Raw genomic sequence first — 20,656 nt, forward strand, 5'->3', positions numbered from 1 at the left:
ACACATCATCTATTAATTCATTACCTCATTTTTTATTATTCCACAAAGTAGAACACACATTCCTGGAGGATAGGACTGTCTTGCCTTTATCTTCCTAAGTTTTAATACCTAAAAACAGTGCCTTGCATAGTAGATGTTTATTAAATACTTGATGAATTATGTATTACTATGGAGCCTGAATAAGGTAGGGATTCAGGGGAATACATACCTGGCAATCATCTCCGGTAATACCACCAGACTGGTTCAATAAGTGTACTGTATCGCCCTGGTTTCCACTTGCTTGCCCAAGGCGATGTTTAACAGGAACTTTGTTAAGAACATATACACCTGGGGCCTGTGGTTTGTTCATCATCTGTATAGATACATAGTATACATTTTTTAAAAGCATATAAAAAATGTTAATTTCTATGAAAACAATATTTCTTGCATTTTTAACATCACATACCCCTTCCCAGGCTATAATGTACCCTCTTACCTTCTGAATACTCCCATGTACTGTGGAGGGTGGAGATTGAGCTACCAGTGCTTGCTGCTGATGGAGGTGCTGCTGGAGATGATGGTGCTGTTGGGACAGGTGAGAGAGAGAAGTCTGCTGCTGTTGCTGCTGCTGCAGGAGCAACTGCTGTGTTGGTGGTGGTAATGGTTGCTCATTATTTTCCCTGTGCCAGAGAACTCTTATAAACCGGTTATTTAGAACAGCTTCTGTGCTGGAAATGGCTTTTCTGGCCTCATCATTAGTAAGATACTGGATGAGAGCTGCCTCAGGATCACCCTTAAAAGCAACCTACATGGGGAAAAAAATTAAATGAAGGCTTGTCAGCGGAAAAAGGAGTAGATAAATAAATCCATACAGCATTTAAGAATTGTTTTATGAAAAGTGAGTATGCTGTAAGAAGCATCTGTCTGTCCTTTTAAATAGACCCACTATATTTAAAAAATAAAGTAGGGTATTCAGTTTCATTTTAGAAAGCAAAATATTAATTCAAAAGATTTTTTAAATTTGTCAATAACATGTTATTTACACAACTACTGATGCCAACAAGAGTATTACTGATTCCAATAAAGGATTTTTAAATTACTTTTTTTCTTTAAACACAAAATCTCAAAATAGTGAACATACCAATTCTCTTGTAGTTGTCCAAGAGAAGAAAATTATATCTTTATTATGTTACCAATACTTAAAAAGAGGTAAATGATTCAATGCCTAACTCTTCCTGACCTTCAAACCACCTTTAAATTCAGCATGATGGTCAATCAAAAACTCAAACTTCCAAACAGCAAGCAGCCAAGAAAGAAAACATTCAATCCACAATCTGACCTTGGATAACACCAAGATCATATTCAAAATACTGTGTTCTGTTTGATGAAAAGAATTAAACCAAAAAGGAAAACCAAAAATCTTGACCTAGTTACTAAATACATCAGAATATCCTGGTTAGCACAGAGGGATGAGAGACTTAAAAAATGCCTAAAATCTCTGCAACCTAAATTGAAAACTAAAGAAGGTTGGCAAAAAGCCATTTGTCCTGAGAAAGTAATAATTTTGGACAGGTGAGTCAAAAATATCATCATCAACTGTATTTCCTTCGAAAAGCAGGAAAGGGGAAATAAAAAACCCAATCATCAGCACCTAACAGAACTGTGAACCTGTCATTACTGTCAAGTCCATGCAGACTACTCTTATCAGTGTTAACCATGCACTCTGCAAACATGTAGCCAAGAATCCCCCTACATGCTCTTGAGAGGTAGCAAAACTCAGGCTAAGAACATACCACTCTGCCAAAATGATACTCTCACCCTCACTTCAAAGAGGAACCCCATCAATATGATAAATAACCATATTCCCCATGACCCCCCCACCAGATTTTGCTTTTACCTGAATATTAACAATAGTTCCAAATTTGCTGAAGTGCTCATTGAGCTTTGTAATATTGTTGAGTTCCTGGGGGATTTTCCTGACTTCTAATTTGGTGTTCGTATATTGATTCTTTCTTAGGAATCCTTGTTTACTCTGATTGTTATTCCCTTGCCTGAAAAGAAGAAATTTAATGAATATAACTTAAAGGGTTGTTCTCTTAACCACTAAAATCACAACCAGCTAACAAGACAAGGCTGCATTAGTATCTAGTGCAAATAAGCTAAGACTGTCATTTGGTATTTTTGCTAACATACTTTTGTCAGAAACTCAACAATGCCTGCCAACAGAAGCATGGAATAGTGAAAAAAACATATGACTTGAAGGTAGAAGACCTGATTTCAAATCCTGGCTCTGCTGCTTACTATATATGTGACAAGACACATCTCTTGGTGGCTAAGTTTTCTCATCTGCAAGATGAAGTGTTCGGACTAGATGACGTATGAGTTTCCATCAGTCCCAATTCCCATTTTGCAGGTGGAGAAATGAAGGAGCGAGTTAGGAAGTGTAAGAACTACCCAACATACATAAAGGCAGAACTGGCACTAGAACCCTGATATTAAGAATATATGAGGATAAGCACAAGAAACCTAGCACATCTGCTATCTACAACACCCAATTACACAGGCATCATTTTAAAATAGTGGCTTGAAACTTTTGTGAGGCTGTGGGACCTGTCTCCATTTCTAGTCATATCCTAATAATCTCTAAAACTGGCTAGAGTTTGGAAGGTAAAAAGAACAGAAGCAAATTACACATCTTTCATTACCATTCTGTCTTATATTCCCAAGAGATGGATCCCAAGACAATAAAATGTTGTGCAACAATTTGAAAAGAACTGCTTTAAGGCATAACTATTCCTTTTAATGCACAGAATTCACAGGCATTAGGAAACATCTAATAGAATTTATTGATTAATAAATGATTGCCTTACTTTCCCATCCAAGGCTTCTTTGTTAGCGGTCCTTCCAAACCACTCAAAGCTCTTTTTCTGCTATCTGGTTCAAGCACTACTCTGGTTATATTGCTATTAATTGACACAGGAACTGGTGGTTCAGTTTGGATGACAATATTAGCAGCTATGGAAAAAAAGTCACAATATTACTGACATTATAAGTATAATATAAGGAAATTATGTATACATCCAAATTTTCAGAATCAAAATTACAAAGCATAATAAATGGCATGCAACTAAGACTTTTTTCTTTCTAGGATAAAAGGAACTACATATACTGAAATCACATTAGCTAATATAATTCAAACAAAATTACAGAAAATCTGAGCTAAAAAGATGAAAGTTACTATATAGAAAAGACATACTTCCCCCAAACTGTTGAAGTTTATATTATAGAGTAATGTTTTATTTTTCAGAAAAGCTACCCTTATAATTGAGACAAAATAAAAGATAAACAAAAAAATCATCTGTATTTTATCCTCTACCTATACTTCAACTAACTTTTGTTCTACCAAAAGCAGGCAGGAACCAAGGGTATCTGGGTCTATGGACAACATAAAGAGGGCAGGAAAACAGAAGATCAAAAACACAAAAAGTAGGGCAATTAAAAGCAGAGCTATACTCCAATGGTGAATGTCACTGCCATGAGGCCCTTAATAAATTGTAATGTTTGATTCTTCTTCCATTAGAGGCTTGTGACCTTGAACATAAGAACCATTATACCGTATTATGTTGTAAAACAAAAAAGGGAAGCATGAACTTTGCACACACTAAATGCATACAAATTTATCCCAATTATCCAACACAAAAAGCTGATTTAAATACATAAAATGTAAACATCAGACCTCAGACTGTTTTCCTGGGTATAAGTTCTCTACTGCTTTGGAAGATAGTTTGGTTAGAGAATTATATAGATTAACTTGTATATAAAAAGTTAAGAAACAAGTATCTAAATATTTATGAATTTTAATTTAATTTATAGATTAAAATTTAGTTTTAAAATGAAAACACCATGTCCTAAGCCAGGGTTAGAGGTCAGCAAACTATGTAGCCCAAGGGCCAAATCTGGCACCTGTAAGCTAAGAATGATTTTTACATTAAAAAAAAATTTTTTTTTTAAATAAAATGTAGGGGCAGCTAGGTGGCACAATGAATAGAGCACCAGCCCTGGAGTGTGGAGAACCTGAGTTCAAATCCGGCCTCAGACACTTGACACTTGGGCTAGTTACTTAACCCCAACTGCCTTGCTTTCCTCCCTCAAAAAAAAATTAAATATAAAATTCATTCTTAGCTCACTGTCGTACAAAAACAGGCAGTAGGCAGTATTGGCCTACAGGCTGTAGTCTGCCAACTCCTACTCCATGTTTCCCTTTGACAAAAATAAAAATAATATAATTGATTAAGATCAATTGAATCAACAATAAGGATACAAATAGGGACTGGACTTCTGATTTCACTGTTGTAGAGATCTCTTAAGTGAGGAAACTCCCTCTACCAATGCAAGCTGATACCTTTTCTTCAATTTATAGTCTTAGAAATTATTGTACTGTGTAGTTACTAGAACCCTTTAAAAAGATCATCTTGAATACACTCAGAATTTAGTTTCCTAAATTCGATACAAAAATGGAAATGCTAATAGATTCAACTTCCCAGTACGAATAGTCTCTAGAATAACGTTAACGTATTCTGGCAAAATTTTCTAACCTCTTGGATTTGCATCCATATCACCAGATGTTAGGCCAATCAGATTTGGGCGCTGTGTTTGTGTTCTTGAAAAGAACTGTCGGTATTGAGATCTACCAGTACTGGTAATACTAGGAGCTTCTGGGTTATAGCCATCTGGCTCATAAGTATCTATTGGAAAGAAAAATGAGAGAATGTTAAGGCATTCCTAATCTCCATAAAATAAACAATCATTTTTAAAATGTTCTTCAATATGTTTCATTACACGAACTCATTTTTTCTTAAGAGTCCTTCCACTTTTAAGAAACATGGGGAAAAATGCACGTCATGGAAATAATAAAATTTAAATCACACAATACCTACTTCCTAAGAAGAAGGTTAGGTTACTTTAATATTCTAATAAACCTCTTCTTTTTAGTCTTCTAAACATGGTTAAATTTTAAACAATATAGGCCTTTCTTTCACCATTATTCCCAAACTAGTCATTTGTAATTAAGAGTTTTGATGCACCCATTTCTTCAAGGCAAAGAACATTTTATCGAATGACAAACTATTAAAGCTTCAAAAATCTACCTTTATACCTAGATACAGATCTTTAATCATCTTTTAGATGAAAAGTGAACCACTCATATTGTCACAACTGTCAATCTCTTGGGAGTAAAATTCAAAGCTAGCTTAGTCCATGAACTTGAGTTGATGTGGAAAAAAGTTAAGCCAGACAAATTTAAATTTTAAAAACATACACATTTTTCCATTTTTTACCATAAATTGTTCAAGGCACTCCTAGATTATAATTATTTATAGTTTATCAATAAGATAATTTCCTTATTTTAACGTTTGTAGTAGGTAAGCATTTAGAGGGAAATTTGGGGGATGAGAACTTCAAAGAGTATTACAGTGTTCAAATCAGAACTTGAAGGTTTACTGGTAAAAGTGACTCTAATTATTGTGTTTGGTTATCCTTGTTTTTCAAACAATTGAGAAAAGAAAATAAAACCACACACATAAAGTTTTGTTTATTACATATGTCCTACCATGGGACCATTATTTGATCAGGTGTCATTTTGAACTATTTCACTTTGGAAATAATAAGGTTCTTAAAATCAAGGATAACTTTTTTTGTTCTTGTATCCCCACACAGTGCTTTATGCATCAGAGGTACTTTATACATGTTTGAACTGAACCATTTTTCTTCTTCTACCAAAAGTATTTTAAAGCATTAAAGGTAGCAACATTTGTAATCCTGTCTATAATTTGATATTATAAACGACAAAAAACAAATTCTCAGTTGATACTCAATATCCTCAACAAATCCACTAGAGTGCATGAGTTGTTTTAAAGAAACTGCATAAGCAAATGCTCTTACTCCATCAGGCCTCAGAACATCTAGATTTCTAAAAACCCTAGTTTTAGCTAAATTCAAAGTGTAGTTAGAAAAAAAAGTAGTCCTTCTGAGAGTTATAAAAAACTAAGATCTAATAATAAATGGGGAAAGTTTTAAAATCCCATGAACTACTCACAAAGTAGTCAACGCAAGTGTGAACAAGAGTCTTCGATAGGAGGAAAAAGCTTCCCAGGACTACATCATTATTTATAACTAGTAGTACAAGGAAAAGGGGACACCTTCCTTATATATGATAGAGAAGCCAGAAACAGTTTTCCCTCCTTTTAAAGACAGAAAGATTGACACATTTTTTTCTCCTTATAATATGGTATTGATTACAAAGTAGACATGTTATATTCATATTAGCCTAAGCAAAAAGTAACTCATAGAACTACCACTGGATCTGTTACCAAGGCACTGAAGGTAAATAAAGACAACAATGGAGATGAAAGATGCACAGGTCCAGGAGGCCTAATCATCTAGCTGCCACTTGGGATAAATTCCAAAGGCAGAAGAGGAGAAAATAAAGTTGTCTAAGTGATCCAATGATAGCAGGAACTTGAAGCAGTAGTTGAGGGTGGCATGTATCCACTACGGCTGGCCAGTTTAAGGTATAAAAGCTCAACCGCTCAGCTCGCCGTCTGTAGCAAAGCTTACCTGGGACCAGAGGGGTGGGACTGGAAACTGAGGTTTGGTACCCAATGGAGGATCCCATGAGGTTTCGAGGTGGCACCAAACGAGCTGCCAAAAGAGGAGGTGGTGTCCCCAACTGAAGTCGCTCAGATGCAGCAGCACCATGGTCACGAGAGTACATGGGCTGTCCTACAGAGGAAAGAATAGGAAGGCAACTGGGATTGAAAGTTGTAAAAGGTTTCTTTTTGGCAGAGGTAGTCTCTTTGAGACTTTAAGCCAAGAGAATTGGGGACTGGCAGATGAAAACGATGTAGCTGAGATGATCTATCTTAAGAAAAGGCATGCAAACTGATAAAGATCCAAGATTGTGGATGGGAGAGAGATTTGGGTGGTATGACTATAACCAGATCCTCTTTCTTGGTCTCCACTTTTTGGGGTCCTCTATGAAAAAATGAGGGTTTAGGAGTAGTTACATGGTACTGCATCCAAGACTAAATAACCACAAATGGGTTGCTTCTTGGGGGAAAGAATATCCTGAGATTTGATGCATAAAATTTCAGATCCAATGAAGACAGACATGGAGAATGTCACAAAATAAAAATGAATTTATACAAAAAGATACTCTGAAGTTTAAGAGCAGACAACAGAATAACTGAATAGGAAATTGATGCCCTTCAAATGGGATTATATAATTCCCAAAAGAAAATTAATTTCTCAGTTAACTAAACTTCTTCTTCAGTAAATATTCTGGTAAAAACTAGCCCTCTTAAATAGGAAACATATGCAAAGCATAGGGTTGCTAAGATTTAACACTGAGAAAAGTAATAGAAAGCTAAAGCCCACACAAAGAGGGCCTACTATACAAACACTGAATTGTGCATTTAAAACTAATTAATTTGGCTATTGGAAATTGGTATTTCATAGGGGAGATATTTAGTATTTGCACATCATAGAAGCAATGATGCAGAATGAAATGAAGTCAAATCTTACGGTATAACATTAGGAAAAAGATGTTATATTTTGAGAGAAAAGACCTGGACAGATATCTGGAGCATCTTTTTTCCATCGACTACTCCAATATAAGATATATGAAAGGTACAAAGCACTTTTCAAATCTTCATGTGACTTGCTCTGAACATTAGCTACTCACTATGTAATACAGGATAGAATATGGTGAAGAAGGATGTACAGATATCCCTATTTACTCATTGCCTAAATTTATTCTTCTTAAATCTGAGTAAACTTCCAGAGTTTTAAAATTCCAAATATATCCTACGGATGGAAATCAGCAACTTCTTCAATTCCAGTTTAAGTAGAGGAACATAAATCTGCTACAATGCACCATACTTTTCTTTCTGTACAAACTTTTCCCTCCTAGCTTTAAATTCATGACGCTATGAAATTTCAGAAAAGTAGGTGAAATAATTATACTATAACAAGCAATATCATGCAACTAAACTGCCTTAATTCTGGACTTCAAACCTACCATTTCCAAAATTTGCATGATAAAATATCAGTTAAAAAACATACTTAGTAGTGAAAAAGAATCTCTAATAATCTGGCAAGAATTTTTGATGTTTGTAAGCATAGTTTACTATTTTTCACTTGAAAATTTCTTACTGTTAGAGGCATTTACCATAAAAAAGAGATAGTAGGCAAAAACAACTTGGGGAATAAAGTATTTCACTAGTGAACATTAAAACTGACTACGAGGCGAGAATATAGAAATAAGCCAAGTATAGATCTTTTAAGACAATGACAACACAAAGATTCTCTACTGAAGGTGCAAAGGCCAGCTTTTTCTTGTACAAATTTTAATAATAAACTGATAAGAAAGACCATTTTTCATTGAAATCTCCAGTTATGTCTTCAGAGCACCGGAGTTCAAATCCAGCCTCTGACACATGACAAACTTACTAACTGTGTGACCTTGGGCAAGTCACTTAACCCAAACTGCCCTCCAAAAGGCAAAAAATATATATATATCATCTAATCATCTTTCTTTTTCATTTTTTTTTCAATTCCTCTATTACATTACACAGGCCCTTGGTGACTTAGATATTTATTGTACACAGAGTTTTGTAAAATGTTATGAAATATATTCATTTCTTCAGAAAAAAAAAATTTTCCCCCTATAGAACAGAAAAATCTCATATCACCCAGGTTTATGGTAAATTCTACAAAAACCCTAAGCTTTGAACTTCTCCAAAGGTTTGGGAAAAAAATGGGAGGAGGAAATGGACTGAAAATGTAAGAAATTTTTATAAGAATCGATAATATTCCCATGCTGTCCACTCACATCCCCTTTCCTTTTTCTTTCTTTTCTTTTTTTTTTTTTTTTTGCTTTTTGGAGGGGGGAAGGCAGAGCACTTGGGGTTAAGTGACTTGCGCAAGGTCACATGGATAGTTAAGTGTTGAGTGTGTGAGGCTAGATTTGAACTCAGGTCTGCCTGACTCTAGGGCCAGTGCTCTATTCATTGCACCACTTAACCATCCTGACATCCCCTTTTCAATACAAATATTCCATGACTTCAAAATGTTCAGCTGTTAACCTACTATAACTGCCTTCAAAAATACTCACTCAATGTTGGCTGAAACATTATCCACTTTCTAAAGCAAAATACCAAAACAATGTTTTAGAAATTATATAAATCTATGGCACTGAAAAGAGTATAATCATGGCAGTCTACAAAAACCAAGCTATATAACAGTTGAATTTTTTTATTGTTGTGTCTGTTTTTTGCAGGGGGGCAGGCAGGGCAATTGGAGTTAAGTGACTTGCTCAAGGTCACATGGCTAGTAAGTGTTAAGTGTTTAAGGTCACATTTGATGCATTCTGTTTCTTAGACTGCCATAGTTATCCCTAGTGTCAGTTCCCCCTCCCAGAGAAACTGCTGTTTAACACATACAATTATTTTTTTTTAATTTTTCAAATGCTTTATTAACTTCTGGTTTACAATTTCCACCAGATTTTGAGTTACAAATTTTCTCCCCGTTTTTCCCCTACCCAAAATAGCAATTCCACAGGATATCCCCTCCTCCAATCTGTTCTCTCCCATATATTCTCCCATACCCCTTTCGACTTTTCCAGTAGGGCATGGTGGATCTCTATGCCCCAGTGCCTGTATATCTGATTTCCCAATTACATGTAAAATAGTATTAATAATAGTGTGTGTGTGTGTATATATATATATATATATACATATATATATATATATAAAATTTTAAACATTTGAAAACTTTGAATTCAAGATTCATTCCCTTCCTCCCTTGTCACCCACCCTTACTGGGAAGATAAGCAGTTCAGTATAGGTTGTACATGTGTAGCTAATGCAAAACAATAACATAGTAGATATATTGTAAAAGACTGACTATATTTCCCTCCCCCCCAGCCTGTCCTCCCTTCTATCATCCCCCCTCTCATCGCCATCCCCCCTACTCTCCTGTAGGGTGAGATACCCTATTTAGTGTGTATTTCATTCCCTCCCTGAGCCAAATTCAATGAGAATAAGGTTGACCCATTTCCTTTTGCCTTCCTATTCTTCCCCTCCATTGTAACCATTTTCCCTTGCCTCCTCTTTATGAGATAGTTTACCCCATTCTGTCTCTCTCCATCTCCTCTCATTAAATTCCTCTCTCACCTCTTAATTTCACCTTTTAAGTATCATCCCTTCCTATTAAATTGGTCCTGTGCCCTCTATATATACCTGTAAACATATATACACATATTCACATACGTATTCATACACCCGTACACCCTCCGATATAGACTATATGTTTCTCTTCCCTTAAACTATTTTTATATTGAGAAAAGTTTCATCAATTACAATTATCGTTTTTCCATATAAGAATGTTAATTTGATAAGTGGCTTATAATTTCTTTTCCCTGTTTACCTTCTCGTACTTCTCTTGCTACTTGTATCTGAATGTCAATTTTTTTTATTAAACTCTGGTGTTTTCATCAAGAATGCTTGAAAGTCCTCTATTCCACTGAATAACCATATTTTCCCCTGAAACATGATACGGAGTTTTGCTGGGTAGGTGATTCTTGGTTTTAATTCCAGCTCCTCTGCCCTGCGGAATACCACATTTCCAAGTCCTTCGATCTCTCAGTGTAGAAGCTGCCAGATCCTGGGTTATCCTGATTGTGTTTCCACAATATTCAAATTGTTTCTTCCTGGCTGCTTGTAATATTGTCTCCTTGATCTGGGAATTCCGGAACCTGGCTAAAATATTCCTAGGAGTTTTCTTTTTGGGATCTTTTTCAGGAGGTGATCAGTGGATTCTTGCAACCTCTACTTTGCCTTCTGGTTCTAAAACATCAGGAAGTTTTCCTTGAGAATTTCTTGGAGGATGATTTATAGGCTCTTTCTTTGATCATTGCTTTCAGGTAGTCCAATAATTTTAAAATTTTCTCTTCTGGATCTATTTTCCAGGTCAGTGGTTTTTCCCATAAGATATGTCACATTGCCTTCTATTCCTTCATTTGTTTGGATCTGTTTAACATCATCTTGATTTCTCATAAAGTCACTAGCTCCCCTTTGCTCCATTCTAAATCTGAGGGAATGATTCTCCTCATTGAGCTTTTGAGATTCTTTTTCCATCTGGCAAATTTGGCTTTTTAAGGCATTCCTCTCTTCACTGCCTTTTTGAGCCTCTTTGGCCATTTGATGTGGTCTATTTTTTAAGGTGTGATTTTCCTCAGTCAGGCTGTTGACTCTCATTTCATAATTTTCTTGCATCGTTCTCATTTCTCTTCCCAATTTTTCTTCCACTTCTCTTATCTGGTTCTTAAGGTCCTCTATGGCCTGTAACCAGGTCGTATTTTCCTTTGAAGCTTTTGGTGCAGGAGTTCTGACTTCACTGTCTTCCTCCTGTTCCATGCTTTGCTCCTTTTTGTCCCCAAAATGGGAGTTTAATGTTGCATTCTTCTGTTTGTTTTCTTTCCTTTGCCTGGTCATGTCGCCCCTCAGTCACTTGATCCCTGGGCTTTTTGCCACAGCAGGACTCTGTCACCAGACAGGGGAGCTTCCGTTCCAAAAGCTGGGGTTTTCTCAGCTGCCAGTGGTATTAGATGGGTGCCCTCTCTGAAGCCTCCACACCCACTGGCAAGCTGGACACACACCCCAGGACCTCCACCCTAGATTGCAATCCAGATGCAAGCAGTTGTAAAGCAAGAGGGATTACCCCTTAGACTGGTCGCTTGGTCCCCCTATACCCTGCAGGCCATTAGCTGAAACTGCAATGTGGCACTGGCTGCCCAGCCGCGGCTTCTCAGCAGCTTCTCGTCCCAGGGGCAAAAGCCACGCACTCCCACTTACTGGGTCCCAAAGTCCACACTGCACTGACCTCTCACTTTGTCCTTCACATCTGTGAGTTGATAAATCTGGAAACGGCCACAGCTGCTGGCGCTCTGGAGTCCCTCCAGCTGGCAGCTGGTCAGGTCCACCCTGGGGCTAAAACCTCTGGCTCACAAGGGCCTGGGCTCGGCTCCCAGGGTGCTGCGCTGGCCGATTCCTGCTGGCCTGCCAGGCTGTCCTCAGCGGGAGGTTAGCTTCTCTGTATCATTTTGTGGATTCTGCAGCTCCAAAGTTTGTTTAGAGTCCCCTTTGACATGGATTGGGGAAGGTGGAAGCTGGAGCCGCGCAGAGGTCCTCTTTCTACTCTGCCATCTTGACTCTGCCCCCCTGAGGTCACATTTGAACTCAGGTCCTCCTGACTCCAGGGCCAGTTGCACCACCCAGCCCCCCACAATTAAACTTTTTAATGTGCAGTGAATACTTGTAGTTCTAAAGAATGATTTACAATTTCAAGTTAAATTACAAATGCATTCTTTTTGGGGTGGCTAGGTGGCACAGTGAGTAGAGCACCTGCCCTGAAGTCAGGAAGACCTGGGTTCGGATTTGACCTCAGACACTTGACATACACACACAAAAAAATCTAGACCTGTGACCTTGGGCAAGTCACTTAACCCCAACTGCCCTACCCTCCCCTTCCAAAAAATAAAACAACGAAACAAAACAACAAATACATTCTTTTTGAAACAGACTTAGTGTTTTTTTAAATCACAAGTCCAAAAATACAGGAAAATAATTTAAAAATAATCATAGCACCTAACTTAATACGTATCACAAAATTATATAAATAAAACTTTGAAAGAACTAGCAAAACTGTGGATATAATAGTGAGGGTAAGCCTGGATAAACTCTTGCTTAAACTGTATCCCTAAGTTTCAGCTACATTATTCTTTTATTTATGATCAACCAACAATTCACTCATACGGAGCACTTAGCACTATGCTACTAACTGAAAGTACAAAGTATAAATCACAATCCTTGTCCCAAAAGATCTAGCAATCTGTTTGGGGAAGCAAGATTTTTACCTGTTCAATAGAGAACAGTTTAATATATAATTAAGTATATAAATGTGTGATATAGGTTTTAAATTATGTATGAGTGAAGAAGAGAGAGAAAACAAGACTGTGAGTCTCAGATGATGTGACCTGGGCTTCATCATGAAGGAAGGATAAAATTTAGACGGGCAGAGGGGATAGGTGATGGCATACCAAGCTTGGGACAGCAACATGAATGAAGAAAAATAAAAATAAACATGGTGTTTTCCTGAAATATTGAAGAGATTAGGCTAACTAATATACTTGTTAACTAAAGGTTTGATATCATTATGGAGGAAGTAGAAAGCTAGAAAAATCAGTTTTGATTTGACTTGGACAAAGGAGTTAATATTTGAAATGACATATTAAAGGAACCATAAAGGCTTCTGACCAAGGGAATGACATGCTTAAAAGCATTTTCAGCAAAATTAATCTGGCAGTATACAGTGTAGATTAAAGGAAGGAAGCCTATAGTCATTAAATTTAGCAAAGAGACACTGCCATAATCCCAGTGTGAGGTGACGTGGGTCTGAACTAGAGGAGTAGAGGGAATAAGAGGGAAGAAGCAAAGATAACTCCAAAGTTTTGATTCTCAGTAACTGGTAGTTGGAAGAATCATGGTATTATCCATGAAAACAGGGAGTAATAAACTGGTAACAAATTTGGTTTGAGGCATGTTCAATCTGACATAACAGAAAGAGAGAGAGAGATGTAGATATAAATATACACAGATGTATATATGTATGTGTGTGTACATACACATGAATATTTCAATAGGGTGAACAAACTTTATGATATACAAAATTACATAAAGGATGCTACCGTGTTTCCCCGATAATAAGACCTATCCCGAAAATAAGCCCTCCCCTTACTGTGTAAGATTCCTCGAAAATAAGCCCTCCCCCAAAAATAAGCCCTATTGAGATTGCTACTGTAGTGAAGGAGATCCCCTGCGCTACACGCTCCATTATGTTACCCTCTGTATGCACCATCCCCCCCCCCTCCCCGGTGAAACGCACGCCGCGCTCCGAGCTACAGCAGTGAGCGCGTCATCCTGTTCTCCCCCAGTGATTTGCTTATTGAATAAAGGTACATTTTTTTGTTCACATTTACCTGTTTATTAAAATTGCTGTCAATGTTCATTAAAATAAGCCCTCCCCCGAAAATAAGCCCTCTGGTGTTTTTCTGTCCAAAAAAATGATAAGACAGTGTCTTATTATCGGGGAAACAAGGTATATCCATGACTAATCAGCTATTCTTAAATTACCATTTCTTCTATCTCACTTGTGTCCTACTTACATATACATTTACACATACTTTGACATGTATGTTGGCATTTTTATGTTTCTGAAAACAATACCCAAAAATGCCTTAGAAAAAATAAGGATATCCAACGTGAAAAGAAATAAAGAAAATATATTATTTTTATGGTTAAACATAAATGCAAAAATAAATTATAAACTACTTACAAGCAAAAGATTCAATATAAAGCTTATGTAATACTACATATCTACTTTAGTATATAATGTAGGCAAATTCACATTATCAATCTGTCATCTCCAGAGCAGTTTTTTCATGCTTAATGTTTAAGGCTATATCAGAGTACTTTATTGGGAGCTCAGTCAAAAAAAGACTCCTTTGGACAGAGGCTACCTGGATGAAGTTGTTTCAGAGAATGCTATTTAATTAAAGCAGAAGGATTTCTTCACAATAGGAAATATTTCATTTCTAGCTCCAAGAAATGCATAAAGAAAGCCATGTAAAACCAAAACATAATGTAATTACTCAAAGTAAGCACAGTGTACATTTTTTTTTTTTAAATTTGAAAAAGCAAACCTGTTTAATGAAGTTAAAATTAAGCACAGTAATGACCAAAGCAATGCTGATTTGGAACCACTGGCCTTGCATACTCCAAAATGCCAAAGGTTAAAAGATATTTGCTTACGTTCTGACACTGTATAAAGGAGGTTCTGGGGTAAAGGAGGAGGTAGTCTTGCTCCCACTGGTGCAAGATTGGGCACTGCACTTGTTCCAGGCTGGTCACGGTTATTTATCAAGTTTGACTGTGTTATAGGTGGTCCTATAGAGACACCACAAAATACAGATGCACGGTAGTTTCAGAATATCAAAAAATATTCAACATACCAAATACTATTTTGTACTTTGTGTTTCAAATGCTACCTTTAATTATCACATTTTGAATGGACTCCATCCTTATCATATATGCATATACACGGAGTTAAGTCTGTTCTTTCCAAACTCAATTAAAAAAATGGTATCATTCATAAAATTTAAATTATAAATCTGACATATTCCTACCTCTCTCCTCCCTCCTATCTCACTAAGATTAATTATTTTTACTGTCAAAATTTCTATTTTCAAAAAAAGTATCTCTATCAGGAAAGCATGACTGCTGACAGCTAGAAATCCACAATTATACTGTCTAAAACAGTAGCATATTAACCTCCATATCCAGTAAACAAACTGAAACTTATAATTCAAACTTAAGCATGAAAACACTCCAAAATTAGAAATTCTTTAGCACTAATTCTGAATATGCTAGAAAAGTAACTCTTATTTTAAATTAATTGAATTGCACCAAGTTAAATAACTTTAAACTTGTGAACTATTTTTAAATGCTTTAAGATATAAAAAATATTTTCAATTTGTATGCAAGTTAGTTATAGTTATACGTCTGACGTCAAGACTATTTTAAAATTCACAACTCAGTTACACTGGAAACTCTACAAATAGTGGCTATGCTGTAAGGGAGCTCTGCAGAAAAGGAAAATGCTCTGCTTATGAGAATGTAAGCAATTTCTAACTCTAGAGAAATTTTCTTTTTCAAACTTTCAAAAAATAGCTTAATTCTAGTGAAACTGAATAAATATAAGTAGACTCTCATAAGGAAATTTTTTTTAAAAAGGTTAAAAACAGAAAAAAACAAACTCACTTGGTACAGGAAGCACAACAGAAGGTGGAGGCTGACCATGTCCTTGTGGAACTGGAAGTCTCATACTGTGGCCAGGTCCTGGTCCAGGGCCTGGTCCTGGTCCTGGTCCTGGTCCTGGTCCGGGGCCTGGCCCTGGTCCTGGCATTGGAGGCATTAATATGCCAGGCGGTGGTGGAGGAGGAAGCCCAGGAGGTGGAGGTGGGAAAGGGATCATGCTTGGTAGCGCAACTTCATCAACTACTAGAGGATCATTCCCATGATCAAACTGACAAAGGTCACCAAGCACACAAAATCCTCTTTCTAAAAAATAAAAAGAGAAAAAATTACATTATAGGCTATTCTAAACTCATCTAATATAAGTAAATTTAACATTTGATTTACATAGTTCCATGCTCCAAAGGGCACAAAATTTTACTGAACTTACTCTGTTAATTACCATAGTATCTTAAATTGCAAAGTGGTCTTCTCTATTTCACATACTGGGAAATGGACACGTGTCCATCTGTAAACTGCCAAAGTTACAAGGTGGCAGAATCCACAACAGATCATCAATTCCTAATTAGCTATTACTAGACTGTAAGTTCAATATGATCCTAATAAAAGTTGGGAGATATTTTAAGAAAATAATTAGCAATCTAGACAGATGAATCAGTGGGGAAAAAGAGAAGAAATTTGAACTCGCTACCTATTTTCAAAAATCTCTAAAATTATCATCTTTTTTTTTTTTTTAAAGCAATTGGGGTTAAGTAACTTGCTCAAGGTTACACGGCCAGTTATTTCTGGGTGTGGTACTAAGTATCTGAGCTCGGATTCGATCCCAGGTCATCCCGACTCTGGGGCCAGTGCTCTTACTCACTGCGCCACCTGGCCTCCCCTAAGCAAATGGGGTTAAGTAACTTGCTCAAGGTTACACGGCCAGGTGTTTCTGGGTGGGTGCTAAATGTCTGAGCCTGGATTTGATCCCAGATCATCCCAACTCTGGGGCCAGTGCTCCTACTCACTGTACTACCTGGCCGCCCCTAAATTACCATCTCATTAAACTCTAAAACTTGATATCTAGGTTAAATTATACTAATAGTAGAAATTCAAGGAAAAATTAAAAAGCAAAAAACTTGAGTATCCTTTAAACTCTCAATACTAAAATACAATACAGAATATCCCTGGCTTTGGAGTAAAGCATATTCTATAATGTATAAGGGGCAAGAGTGGGAGAAGGATTTTAGGCTAAAAAACAAAAATATAAGGCCTTTGAGAAGTTTCCAACAAGCTTAAATATATAGTTTTTAAAGCCATGCCAAAATATTTAAATATATAAGTAAACAATCTGATAAAAAAAAAAAGGTTTTCTTTGTCACTCTTCAAGCAAAACAAAGACTAAAGAATAATTAGAAGCTACATAATTGGGGCAACATTTGCTTTAGATTTACTTTTGCTTGTGTACACAAGAAAGAGGTAATTTTACCGTCATAATCTCTGCATCGCCTCTTTGGTGGTGGGTTTCTACCAAAAGAATTGGAAGAGCTATGATTGTTATAGTAATTAGACCAGCTCTCAGTTGTGTTCTCAGGGTGGTGAGCAGGTGCAATCACGGTAACGGTGCTGGGTATAGACTGAGCCCCACAGGAATACTGGTCAGAAGAGTTAGTGGGTGGTGCAGACGCAGGCACATAGGAACTATCCAAATCGTTCCTTTCACTCTTGAACTTTGATCTTTCCCTGTGTTCTGCTTTCAGGTAAAAAACAAAATACAAAAACAAATGTATCAACTATGCATTTAACAGTCATTGTCATTCAACTCTGTTTAACAGTAGAAAAATAGTGTTGCAGTAATTCATTGATTCTACCATATTTCACTGCCTTCATTATTAGCCTTTTCCCTAAAAAATCAATCAAATAAAATTAGCAATAACTTATTACATAACTGGTTACACCTTGACAAATAAAAACTTTCCCTTTACAGAAGTCAAATATGAAATCAACACCAATATACCTAATTTTTAAAGTCAGTTTTAGACTAACAATTTAAATAACAATTTTTAAAAATATTAACTACAGAACTAAATTCTAGAAAACTAATGATTCATTCAGATGTTTGCAATGCAATTATCCTTTAAAAAAAAGTTTATATAATCTTATGAAAACCAATCAAATACACAAAAGATTGGTACTTTTATTCCTTCCCTTTCCCTCCCAAAGAGAAAGCATATATAATCATAGGACATTTATAGCAATGTCTTTGTACAAAATAATGTAGTCTAGACATATATTATACTTAATGAAGATAATTTTATTTTAGTTAAATTCCCTTGCCTATGATATGCTATAGAGAAGACCTATAAGTGCCCTTAACCATGTTAACAACTTTTCTCTGAGACAATTTCTATTTTATACTGCATAAGTCATATTAAATGTTCATTTAATTTTTACATTCTTTATGATAGAAATATTAATAACATGAACATTATTATTAGGCAAAAATATGATTTACTCACCAACATTTCTATTTGGATCTCGGTCTTTGCTTCTTCCCCTACTTCGGCTCCGACTACGACTCAATCCTCTGCTTTTACTACGGCTTTTACTTCTGCCTCTTCTCCAGTCATATTTATCGCGGTATAATTCATTTCTCTCGTAGTACCTGTCATATTCTCTCCACTTGCCATCTTCTCTTTTTTTCTCACGTGTCCTATAATACAAAGATATATAAGCCATATATTGGCCACTGAAACCAAATCTACAAACAAGTCTAAATTATGAACTACTCTCCTTCTAGCAAAATTCATAACTTCTGGACTCTTCTGGAAGGAGCTTTTAGACCACCCTCTGGTTCTACCAATCCATTATACAAAGGTGGGAAAACAAGAAAAAACATCACTACTTTAATCTTTCTGGGTGGGGAGAAAGGATAAGGTAAGATGAATCCAAAATGTGAGAAGGGGTGGGAAAAACTGATGGGCAGGAAAAGGAGGATAAAATGAGGCAAGAAACTACAGGCTTAAAGTCAAACATTTTCCTATGGAATCTATGCTTTTTAGTTTAAGATTATTTGGTGAAGAAAATTAATAATACTTATTAATAAAGAAAGCTATGATTAATTCTAATTTTGGGCTTCCCAAATCAAATGGAACATTTCACTGTACTCTCAAAGGAAGATAAGTGCTCTACCTCTGGGATTTGGGGGTAAACATGCAATGATGGTTATTGGCAAAAGGAATGGTAGAGGCAGCAAAAAACAGCAAAGGAGTAGATTAGCTTTTTCTTTCTGAGAAATACTAAGGAATGAAGTTGTACTTTATGTTCACAAGATGATGGGGGATGAGGGTGGGGGGCCACAGAGGGTGTTAGCAATGTTTCCTTCAGAGAAAATACAAACCTTCGTTCACTAGATTCTGAACGGGTCTTTTGGGGACTGGGATATTTCTTTTTTCTGACTTCTCGCTCTTCCTCTGCTGACTCATGAAATATCTATATTGAAAAATTCATATCACAAACACATTAATTTAATAAATTTCTAAAGACAAATCAGCACAAAAAGTGGGCACAGAGGACAGCAAAAAGATACTCAGAGAAATATTCATACAGGCAGTACATTAATTTTTTTAAAAATAAGTATTCAAAATGAAGTTTAGCACAGCAGTGTAGAATGAGAGTAAACAATGAATTCTATGAATTGAAATGCTATAAATACCAAGTCTATGTTTCTTTATTTGAATTTGTTATAATTAAGTGCTTTTGCCCCTACCCAAAAACTAAATGGAGAATTGGGACAATATAAAATCCAATTTAGGAATTAATAACTATTTTCTTTTTTTAATTTTTAAATTTCATTTTTTCCAGTTACATGTAAAAACAATTTTTAACATTTGTTTTTAAAAAATTTAAGTTCCAAATTTTCTCCCTTTTTCCCTTTGCCCCCCCTTGAGAAGGCAACTTGATATAGCTCATACATGTGCAGTCATGCAAAACATATTTCCAAATTAGTCATGAATAACTATTCTCTATTACATAGGAACAGAACATGCGGACACAAAAGAAAATTTTAGGACAAATAAAGTATATCTAAAAGATGTGGCAGAGGAAAATTCTCACCATAGATTAAGAATCTTTCAAGTTTACTTGTTTTCCTCTTCCCAGAAAAGAAGTCACATGGAACAATAAGTAATCTTTTTTTGGGGAGGGCAATTGGGGTTAAGTGACTTGCCCAAGGTCACACAGCTAGTTTTTGTGTTAAGTGTCTGAGGCCAGATTTGAACTCAGGTCCTCCTGACTCCAGGGCCGGTGCTCTATTCACTGCACCACCTAGCCACCCCAACAATAAGTAATCTTATCAATTAATAAATGGAACTAAATAGTATTTCATGTAAATTCTACAAAAATGCTATCAGAACTTCTGCAAAACAAAAAAGTTTCCTTAAAATCTTAGTACAGTGGTGCAACGCTACTACTACCCAAATAAGAAATTTGTCATCTTAATACTATATTATTATAACATGTTATACTACAGTATACATAAGTATGAAGTATATAGCCTAACTATATACATATAGTATATAACAATGTATAACATAGTTTTTAATGCATCATACTATAACAAAAATGCGTCCATCATCTCTAATATCCTTTTCCTCAGAAGGATCAAGGGAATTCCTTGACCTCCTACTTCCTGAAGGAGCTGACTCTCCCCAAGCTCTCCTAAGTCATGTTATAGTTAGGATTCTGTATAAAGTTATAATAATAAAAAT

The 20,656-nt window shown here is 36.0% G+C and overlaps 1 protein-coding gene across 4 annotated transcripts in view; it reads right to left on the reverse strand.

Moving 5' to 3' along the window:
• RBM27 (RNA binding motif protein 27) overlaps positions 1 to 20,656 on the reverse strand; it is a 74,068-nt gene that overhangs the window by 22,544 nt on the left and 30,868 nt on the right. Inside the window, exons 4-14 of one of the 4 annotated variants that reach the window (XM_069102668.1) lie at positions 19,288 to 19,379; positions 18,407 to 18,600; positions 17,377 to 17,637; positions 15,915 to 16,214; positions 14,907 to 15,041; positions 6,595 to 6,759; positions 4,575 to 4,724; positions 2,850 to 2,994; positions 1,877 to 2,030; positions 476 to 784; positions 209 to 352 (exon numbers count right to left, since the gene is read on the reverse strand). In XM_069102668.1, coding sequence (XP_068958769.1) covers positions 209 to 352; positions 476 to 784; positions 1,877 to 2,030; positions 2,850 to 2,994; positions 4,575 to 4,724; positions 6,595 to 6,759; positions 14,907 to 15,041; positions 15,915 to 16,214; positions 17,377 to 17,637; positions 18,407 to 18,600; positions 19,288 to 19,379 — 2,049 coding nt within the window. Of the gene's footprint in view, positions 1 to 208; positions 353 to 475; positions 785 to 1,876; positions 2,031 to 2,849; positions 2,995 to 4,574; positions 4,725 to 6,594; positions 6,760 to 14,906; positions 15,042 to 15,914; positions 16,215 to 17,376; positions 17,641 to 18,406; positions 18,601 to 19,287; positions 19,380 to 20,656 lie in introns of all 4 variants that reach the window. The other 3 variants (XM_069102667.1, XM_069102670.1, XM_069102669.1) reach the window with 3 other exon arrangements.

The sequence above is a fragment of the Petaurus breviceps genome, unplaced genomic scaffold (genome assembly GCF_028583685.1).
Source record: "Petaurus breviceps papuanus isolate PSGF00001 unplaced genomic scaffold, PetGlider_PUasm1.0 551, whole genome shotgun sequence".
In the NCBI taxonomy this organism is placed as follows: domain Eukaryota; kingdom Metazoa; phylum Chordata; class Mammalia; order Diprotodontia; family Petauridae; genus Petaurus; species Petaurus breviceps.